The sequence below is a fragment of the Eleginops maclovinus genome, chromosome 11 (assembly GCF_036324505.1).
Source record: "Eleginops maclovinus isolate JMC-PN-2008 ecotype Puerto Natales chromosome 11, JC_Emac_rtc_rv5, whole genome shotgun sequence".
NCBI classification, from domain to species: domain Eukaryota; kingdom Metazoa; phylum Chordata; class Actinopteri; order Perciformes; family Eleginopidae; genus Eleginops; species Eleginops maclovinus.
In genome coordinates this window covers 4,250,349-4,260,407 of record NC_086359.1, presented here as the reverse complement: position 1 = coordinate 4,260,407, position 10,059 = coordinate 4,250,349, and the positions used below count along the sequence as shown (strand labels likewise).

At 39.0% G+C, this 10,059-nt stretch overlaps 2 protein-coding genes and 1 non-coding gene across 3 annotated transcripts; 2 read left to right on the top strand and 1 right to left on the bottom strand.

Moving 5' to 3' along the window:
- The first annotated feature begins 1,343 nt into the window (after positions 1-1,343).
- pgrmc1 (progesterone receptor membrane component 1) lies at positions 1,344-7,004 on the top strand. Its single transcript, XM_063894908.1, is given in 5 exon segments — positions 1,344-1,521; positions 1,524-1,715; positions 4,014-4,102; positions 4,104-4,170; positions 4,833-7,004. Coding segments are annotated over 5 exon segments (543 nt in total). The 5' UTR covers positions 1,344-1,421; the 3' UTR covers positions 4,928-7,004.
- Positions 7,005-7,333: 329 nt separating this feature from the next.
- Positions 7,334-7,445, bottom strand: trnal-caa (transfer RNA leucine (anticodon CAA)). The gene is made up of 2 exons: positions 7,408-7,445; positions 7,334-7,379 (listed from the first exon to the last, which is right to left on the bottom strand). It is a non-coding gene; the product is annotated as a tRNA-Leu (tRNA).
- Positions 7,446-7,592: 147 nt separating this feature from the next.
- On the top strand, positions 7,593-9,670 carry LOC134871515 (cytochrome c oxidase subunit 7B, mitochondrial). The gene is made up of 3 exons (XM_063894231.1): positions 7,593-7,775; positions 8,979-9,094; positions 9,448-9,670. Exons 1-3 carry the CDS (start codon positions 7,631-7,633, stop codon positions 9,535-9,537), a joined length of 351 nt encoding a protein of 116 aa, XP_063750301.1. The 5' UTR covers positions 7,593-7,630; the 3' UTR covers positions 9,538-9,670.
- Positions 9,671-10,059: the final 389 nt, after the last annotated feature.

The following is a 10,059-nucleotide window of genomic DNA, read 5'->3' as shown; positions in this document are numbered from 1 at the left end:
GCCCGAATGGGTGGAACAACCACCGGATGTGTACAACCCAGGAGACCGCCATATTGGCCGGGCAACTAACTGTGAAGCTGGAAAATAATTATAAGCCATAATAACATCATGTTTTATTGGATTTGGCCATAATAACATAATGTTATTGATAGCTAGTTATCCACCAGAGTATGACAGCTGAGCATTTATAAGAAGCCAGTTTTTTTAGATGTTTTTTAAATATTTTATATGACAGTTAAAGCCAAACTGTGAGGCTTATAAAGATGGAGTTGGAAACCAAGTTTCCCGACCCATCTCCGTAAAGTATGTGAATAACTTATAAGGATTTGACAGTTAATGGATGTCACATCTTCCTGGAAATTTGTTTTCTTGTTGCTTTTGCTGTTTTCTGAATGCTAAGAACCTTTTTTTATTTATGTTGTTATGCTTGAGTCAGTGGTAACCAGTACCACACAAGCCTCCTTGAAGGCTATGAGATCCTATCGTTAAACTGCATTCACAAGAGACTGAACCTCTCCTAATGTTGAAAGTATATTTGTAGCCTACTAGCTATACCAAAACAGCCGTGAGCTTTTTCTCCCTGGTCACATTCAGACTTCTATCTCTCAGCCACTCTTTTTAGACACACTCACACATGCACATGTATTCACATGAACAAAAGGCATAACATGTCATATCTTCATCAAACCAGTATCAGGCTGTGTTGTGTCATGGCGACAAACAATGGGATACTGTCTAGTGGGAGATGAGTGACCTGCAGTAGTGAATCTGTCTTTCCTCACTTTGTGGTTATGTTGTTTCTTTTTCTGGTCCTTTTGCATCACTTAGTGGTTGGTCTACATAACGTTGCAGTTGTTATTCTGCACTTTATGGGTATTTGTGTCACATTGAAATAGTTTACATGTCGTTCTGCATCACTTTGTTTTGCCAGACTTTTGTAGTAGTTTTGTGTTCATTTGTAGTTTTTTAGGGTAAGGTAAAAATGTTGTTGTTGTTTGGTGTCATTTTGTATACACTGATCTAGTTTTGGTGATCAACAACAATCGAAACAATGTGTAAAAAAACACGATTCACCATTTTTGCATCAGTCTGTTAACAATATCCACATAATGCACATAATTAGTTAATTAAATAGTTAAATCCATAGATTACGACAACAACAAAGGTTTCTTAACATAAGGTTTTTTATTGTCTATTTATTCCTGACGCTCTAACAAACGAATAATCGATCATAAAAACTAAGGAACGCAGTGATCTCCATAAACACATTATTCTGTATGTCACTTCTTTGGCACGCAGCTGAAAGAGCCCGATTGGTTTAAAGCCGTTAACCGACGCCTCTCGCGCTGCAGCTGTGGTTGGTTCAGGACCCATGAGCTCTACCAGTCCCACCCACACACACGACAGAGAGAGGACCCAACATGGCTGAAGAAGAAGGAAGCGAGTTAACTTCTGGTGGTCTTTTCCAGGAGATTTTCACCTCCCCGTTGAACCTTACGCTGCTCAGCCTCTGTCTGTTCCTCTTTACAAAATCTTCCGCGGGGACAAACAGCCGGAGCTGGGCGAGGTGGAACCACAGCTGCCCAAACTAAAGAAGAGGGATTTTACCCTCGCAGAGTTGAAGCCCTACGATGGGCTCCAGGACCCGAGGATCCTCATGGCTGTCAACGGGAAAGTGTTCGACGTGACACGGGGGAAGAAGTTTTACGGCCCAGGTAACGGTCACTGCGCGTTCCCTTCCGTCGTCACTCTCCGGACTCAGGCGTAACATCGCATGCTCTTTGGCGACGTTGTGGTATTTTATTGATGCATTAATGCAAATTCCTTTCTTTACCAAATAAAACTCGTTTAGTGAGTATTGTTTAAGTGCAAGCCAACACCACGCCCCCTTTAGATAGTTAAAGATCTGAGATCCCGTTTCACAACAGAGGTGCGCCTAGCCTTGGAACCACAGATCGTCTATGAGGGAAGTTGAGTTACTCCATACTCAAAGAACAAGTGCTTTCTAAAATTGCCCGACTGCGGGGCGAATAGAGGATCTATGCTTTCTAAATACATATAGAGTTGTAATAAGCAAAACTCAAGTGTCTTAACTATTCTAAAAGTACATATACCACAGTTTAATAGTTCAATCATCGATACTCGACTGTATTGGCGTCAGAATATAAATTACATGAATTCAAGGTTTTATTGTGCAGAAAGGTCCACTTCAAATTAATGTGATTCTGTGGATTGATGCATTAATCTGTTCATCACTATATTAACATATGCTTGTATTGTATTCGGTCTAATGTTGCTGCCTGCATTAGGAGTTCCAGCCAATCACAACAAGCAATGTCACACACTTTATATTGCTCATTATTCAATTAAAAACAAACTTTTTGAAAATATGAATTCAGCTGTGCAAGAGGAGGGCTCATATGTGTTGTTCTTTTGCAGTTGTGATTATTTTTTTTAACAGAGTAAGTCATGTGTACTCTGAAGTAAGATTCTGCCCTGTCATGCTTCTAGTTTCAGCCTCCTGGAAACATCAGCAGAGTTAGACCTCTCTTATATCTTATCTCTGATGGTAACCTCTGTTGCTTGTAACCTCTGACCAGCATGGTATCTAACTGTCATGCACATGTTTAATTACTCTGCACGCCCAGCCCTGGAGCCTTTGGGGAGTATTTGGGTATAAAAGGAATCTAGCTTTGGGGCGGTTCACGTCCCGATCGGACCAAAGAAATATGGAGTGAGCTGGTAGCTGGAGAGGTGCCAGTTCTCCTCCTAGGCCACTGCCGAGGTGCCCTTGAGCAAGGCACCTAACCTCTATCTGCTCGCTTGGCGCCGGGTACCTGGCTGCCTCTCTGCTCTGCCACCTCTCCTCTGCATGTGGTTGTGTGTGCATGTATTTCCTCTGTGTTTGTGCATGTATATCCTCTGTGTGTTTAATGTGTGTCAACACAACAGAGTAGAGAAAGCAATTTCCCTGTAAGGGATTAATAAAAGTATGTCTTCTTCTTCTTCTTCTATTTTAAAATGTGTCCATGGGCAGAGTGGTTGGTGCTCAAGGACATTTTGATAGCGCTCAAGGCTGTTGCAGTCTGTTTGACTGAAAATATTTAGTGCTGGGGGTTGTTTGGAAGTTTTGGTACAGATATTATATATGAACACAATCAAACTTTAATTAAAATCTGTCTTATACATGGCAAATTGTTATTTATAAAAGGAAAAATCCTATCAAAGACTAACCAAGCAGTTCGTCCTTTCATTTTGTAAACTTAATGGCCATCAACAACTCAAAGAAAAACGCATAATATAATAATCATAATTATTTTATATATATATATATATTCGCAGAGGAGGGAGTAGTACCCAGATATTGTACTTGAGTAAAAGTAAAAGTACTCAGATTGTGTACTTGAGTAAAAGTAGAAGTACTCAGATCTTGTACTTGAGTAAAGTAGAAGTAGCCTACTCAAGTCTTGTGCTTGAGTAAAGTATAAGTACTCAGATCTTGTTCTTGAGTAAAGTAGAAGTACTCAGATCTTGTACTTGAGTAAAGTAGAAGTACTCAGATCTTGTACTTGAGTAAAGTAGAAGTACTCAGATCTTGTACTTGAGTAAAGTAGAAGTACTCAGATCTTGTACTTGAGTAAAGTAGAAGTACTCAGATCTTGTACTTGAGTAAAGTAGAAGTACCAGAGTGTAGGAATACTCTGTCACAGTAAAAGTATTCTAAATGTTCCTCCAGTGAAAGTAGAAAGTACTCTCATCTAAATGTACTTAAAGTAGCGACAGTAAAAGTAGTCATTGTTTGATTGGTCCATTTCAGAATAATATCTCTGATATGTTTTATAATGATTGATCATTAAAGTGTTCTCAGAGCTGGTAAAGGTGCAGCTAGTTTGAATGGCTTTGTATACTGCAGGGTAGCTGCTGGATTTACTGCAGGTGAACTAAAGTCTGATTTAAGGGTTGTGCGCACTTGTTGCATCGCCTCACTGTTTTGTATCTCTACCATCTTGCAGAGGGCCCGTATGGAGTGTTTGCAGGCAAAGATGCATCCAGAGGTTTGGCTACGTTCTGCCTGGAGAAAGAGGCGCTGAAAGACGAGCACTGACGACCTGTCGGACCTGAACACCATGCAGCAGGAGGGCCTGTCCGAGTGGGAGGCTCAGTTTACCTGTGAGTCGGTTACTGTTGTGCAACGTTTAATGATATCAACAATAATGTCACTTCATGATTCTGAATGATATGTACACATGAATCCCACTGGTAAAATAAGTAACATAGAAGTCACAGAGCTTTGGTGTTTATCCCTAGTCTGCTCCAAAAAATGTGCTGTTTATTTCTGATACAAGCTTCTGAGCCCAAACAGTAATGACGGCCCGTACTTCTGCAATGGCTCCTGCTAAATTTGCACAACCAACTACTGGACCAATTCCTAATGTTTATTTAACAGCAGTGGATGGAAACATACATTCACATTTCCTTTTGCAGATATTAGTTGTTTAAAAATATTGTTGTAGAGCAGAGGTTGATGTGTTGGACCACATTTTGTGACATTTAGTAAACTTCATTTATTACGTTAGGAAGATTTTAAGTCAAATAAAGCTTCCTAGAGGACTCTTAGTGGTTATCTAACAAACATTAATGGGGTTTTTTTCTTGAATCATCAGAAACAAATCACATTTTATCTTCATGACTTGAGTGATTTAATTTTGGGTTGCATGAACAAACATAATCCATGTCCTTTAAGATCTAGCTGAGAATGAATTATTATTGAGGCTGTAATTAACTTTCTTACTCTCTCTGTCTCTCCCCCCCCCCCCCCCCCCCCATTACAGTTAAGTATGATTACATTGGTAAGCTGCTGAAACCGGGGGAGGAGCCAACAGAGTACACAGACGACGAGGAGGTAAAAGACAAGAAGACGGACTAGAGAATGAAAAGTGACCGCGTCGGGGAAAATGATTGATGCCTTAATGTTTGTAATTCTGATGCCTCCTATTAGGGCCAGTCTATATGTACTCTAATACCTTTGGACACAATCCTACATTTCATATGCTGAGTGACTGAATTCCATTTATCTCTTGGCATCACCATTTAAAGATGCATACATTTAAAGATGCTGCGTAGTGTTTATCAGTTTAAAAGGGGTCCTGTGGAGAATCGAAAACGTGGACCAATGACGGTTAAATGTCCTGTAGGTTGTCTGAAGGAGGAGAACATCCACAGCTCTGTCGTACACTTTATGAAAGGGTCATTTTGATATTTAACGCTATTTTCCCATGTTTTTTAGTCTTGGTTACTAATTAGGACAACCATTTTTGAAACCAGTCCTGTGTTAAGCGAGAGCGCTGCAGCCAGTAACTGCGAAACCGGCTCGGTGGCTCGACGTAAGTCAACTAAAAGCAATTGTGTCTGCCACTGAGAGGCTCATTGTTTGATTCAAATTAAAGATAACATTGTGCAAGAAACTACAGAGGAATAAAACACATTTCCATTGACACGTGCAGTCTGTTTAGCACCTCCGGACTGTAGCCTTCTTACTCAATGCTCGACCATTCACAAAAAATGTTGTCCCTTTTCGTCTTGAGACACAAAAATATGAGAAAATAACAAAGTTACCCTTAAATATCGCTGCTGATGTATTACAGGTTGTACACATTCCTTTCACAAAGGTTTCAGCTCGGATCACATTGAAATAAATAGTCTCAGAAAGTATTCTCTTTTCAAATTGACTAAACATATATTGAGGGTCTGGAGCCAGAGGGCAGATTGGAAGTCATTTCTTAACCTGGGTGTGTAAAAATACATGTCAATTTAGCAGGATAATCTTTGAATCCAACCAAAAGGTTTGGTTTCCCTGAAAATAGATCGGACACTGGGAAACGAGTTTGAAATGGATCATGTGAAATTAAAGTTGATCTGTGAAGGGTTTTTGTTACTCGGAGAGCAACACCCACGCTGAGATGAAGAAATACTAAAGATGTCCTCACAGAAAACACTGCTAAAATAATTTCTTATCAGCACCTTTTCTTGTGACGGTTACACAAGGTGAACTGGCCCTAATCTTTAAACAATATGTGGGCAGTGACGTCCAGATGTTTGGTAAAGCTATCGAGTGAATCTGCTCATCTCAATTCACCTGTCCCTAAAAACATTATCAGATTGTATTTCTTCTTTTCTGTTGAGCGACACTTTTCTTTAATTAATCCTGAGATATTTTAGCAGGAGCTCACAGATTTTGAGACCATAAAACTCAATATGACAATCCATGTTGTTTACTGCGTAGCTCAATATCCTAAATGTAACATCAATTAACCAAAAAGCAAAACTATTAAACAAATTCTCTGGCTTCAGCTACTCAAACATAACCATTTGCTGCTTTTTCTTTGCTTCACGCATTTACAATGTGAATTTTGGACTGTAGGGCGGATATAAAGATGCAATGTTTTTCAAGAAATACTTAATGGTAACACATGAAGCTCTCATTTACATGAAGTTGTGTTCTGTTGATCATAACGTGCTGCAGGAGAACAGTTCAAAGTACAGAGAAATGGTTTGTAAAACACTAGAAAAGCCAGTAAAGGGAAAATTGAAGTGGGATTCTCAAAAACACTAGCAAACAATTGAATGTTTTACCTAATAGTTTACATGCTTTTTTGACATTAGTCAGAGTTTTTTTTAGCGATATTTCACAGTCCAAGTTCCAAAACAGAATAAATAAAAGACTTGTTTTCATCCACAATTGTGTCCATTAAGTACAGCATATGCTCTGTTTGCAAGGAAATATTGTTTAATCCTGAAGTTATATTGAATATTTTAAATGTTGTGTTAAATAATCAATATTTACTTTGTCACCATCATCCCTGTAAGAGTGGAAAGAATGGCCACTTTCCATAAAAACAGATTCAGTGATGGAATATGTTCAGTACGTGATGTACATACATAAAATAAACGTCATAATCCTGAAAAATGATATTTTTACTTAATAAAGAAAACTACAAAATGAAGACTAAGTCTGTTTTTTAATTCCTTGATAAGGTTTTGTATAACGTGTTACATAAGATATCAATTGCAATTTAAAGCATTGTAATTATTGTTGAACCAGATATATATATATATATATATATACTACTTGAAGGATACTTCTTTACGCGAAAAAGAATGGGTAAGTTGATTTTGTTGATATGCACAGTTTGTTATGGCTTTGTTTTAGTTGTCTCACGCACCTTCGATCAAATTTGAATGTATGTTGCTCATGAAGTAAATTGATTGGATGTCTTTATTATCGCGCTGCTGCTGCTGTTGTAGTTCTTTGTCATAAATAATCAAAAAGGTATGTCAGAAGTGGGATTTGAACCCACGCCTCCATTCGGAGACCAGAAATCCCGTTTCAGCGGAAGGAGCTTAATCCTTGAGTCTGGCGCCTTAGACCACTCGGCCATCCTGACACGATATTGAAACGCAACGTCAGTTAGACTTTTAGTTATCATACAAACACATGTAATAGTTAAAATGTTCCTGTATTTGCCAAATGGAAATGAATGATTGTACGTGTTTCATTGTACTTATCAGTGTTGAACTGTGTGAATCACTTTCGTTTGCATACTTTTCAGCGTAAAATTTAGCTGGGCGGATGCTAACACCTGGCAAACGTAATATCCGCTGTGTCTACGTGCGGCAGCCATATTACACTTCCGTTCGTCAAGGGTATTTGAGGCTACAAGGCACCAGGCTAGACAACATGTTCAGGTTTGCTAAATCTGCGCTCAACCTCACCGGTAAGAAAAGCAGGGTTTGTATAAATCCATATAAGATGGTTGTATTGATGCCAGGCGGCAATTTAATGTCATGCTTCCACAAGTTTGACCGTCCTGTCTTTAGTGGGTCACTGCGGTCAGCGTGCTAACGTTGCTAGCCAAGCTAACATTAGCCTCAACCGCAGACGTTTTACTTTCTTGTCTTGTCTTGTCTTGTCTTACTAAATCCCTTTTAAGTATCTGCCAAAAGTCAACGTAGTTTCAAGTTCAGTTTTCAGTTAAAATAAACCTTGGGAGTGCTCTTTTAATATGCCACTTTACCATCGCGATGCCCAAGTAAACTGACCTGTAAGAGTTAGCATAATGATACTTAGCTGTTTTATTTATAATGTTATTTATATTTGTTGAGCGAGTTATCTGAAATAAAGATTGTTGTCTCAAAAGTAATCAACCCTTAACTGTCTATATGTGGTGCTTGGAATTAGACTTTTAGAGTGTCAAATGGAAGGGTAAACAAGGACATTGTCTTTTCATCTCCCTGAACATAAGATTCACATTAAGAGATAAATATAAATGGGTGTATAGGCATTTGTATTGTACTTCAAACCGTATTTTATTTTAGCCAAAATCGGGGTTTTTTTTCAAAAAATTGTTATCGCCTGTTTTTGATATGAAATGCAAAAGAGCCTGGAAAGAAAAACCGACAGAAAATGAAAATCTAAATCGGAATATCCAGATTGCTTTCTGTTCTCGTCTGTACCCTGAATTGTGCCTATTTTTCAATCAATCATAGTGTGTTTGTGTAGCTCAATATCACACATTATACATTTGTCTCAGTGGACTTTACAGTTTGTGCAGAATACGAATACGACACCCTCTGTTCTTAGACCCTCACATCTACAATGAAAAACCCCCAAATAAACCCTACAGTTAACGGGGGAAATGAAAGAAACCTCAGGGAGAGCACCAGAGAGATCCCTCTTCCAGGACAGGCAGACGTGCAATAGATGTCGTGTTCAAAGTAAAGAGATAATACCACATTGGTAGTCCAAAATTCTGGAAAATGCATGTGTCTATAATTAAGAAGACAATGGATCTTTTATATTTATGTCATAGAAGCCCTAAGTTATTCCATAAAGAGTATGGCACAGTTGCATGAACAGCTACATTTGAAAGATAACTACATGCAGTATATAAACGCCACTGTGTTTTATTTTCTTCCAGGTCAGGCCACAAGGCAGGTGAGGCATGTATCCACCGAATCAGAGGTCTTCCACAGGAAGTACGGCAACGGCCTGATGGTTTCTGGACTAGGCTTCTGCGTGGCTGTGTGGGGATATGTAAGTTGACGATCGTTCTGGTATTCCATTTACAGAAAAGACACATTTGGGACGGGTGAAAAGTTGCAAATATAGTAGATGTGTGCAAAGATCACAACCTCTTGGAATTGAATTTGCTTCATCATGCAAGCATATCACACCAGTTTGCTTTGGGTTAAGAGAGATTTAAATTAGATAAATAGGTACATACAAGTTGCTGGTAGTATCATTTTGACACAGAAACCTTTTCTCTAGTCTTTATCTTACCTTTTGCGTCAACTTGCATTTAAAGTTTAAAAAAGGTGCACGGTCAATTCTTACATAATCCAACAAAACAGTGCCATTGCCCTTTAAAAACTAACGTGTTTGTGCAGGTGCTGACTCAGACTGGCATCACCTGGAATCTGTCACCTGTTGGGAAGATGATGCCCAAACCGTGGAGACAGCCCGATGAGGAGGAGTGAAGCACTGCCATGACAGACCTGCACCCCACCTAACAATAAACCTTCTGGTTGTACAGATGAATAACAGCGAATGCCTGTGTTTATTCCAACATGTAACTTTGTCCAAATAAATTAAGTGTGATTCTACTGATAATTTTTCCAGGTTGTTTGTATGACCAACCCGTTCTTGTGCCCTGATATCTCAGAAATGCCTTTTTTTGGGGGATTTTATTTTCAATTTGGCAAAGATGTCTTTTTTGGATTCAGGGGAAAACAAATAAAGTCTTCAAGGTCACTGTGGCCTCATTAACCTGTTCAAGGATTCACATTTTGAATCTGCCCATTCCACACAATTTCTAAGGATGAAATGAAGAAGTGATATCTAAACTGCAGCCTGATTCAGCTGAGGAATACAACGTGATGATTGTAGTTTTTGTCTGTGTTACTTCTCTGAATATGGTATCTGCCATTATCTACTACGGCTTTGAGCGCAAGCACTTCCTAGGATTGCTGCCCCTCCCCCCCAACCCCAACCCGAGTTTA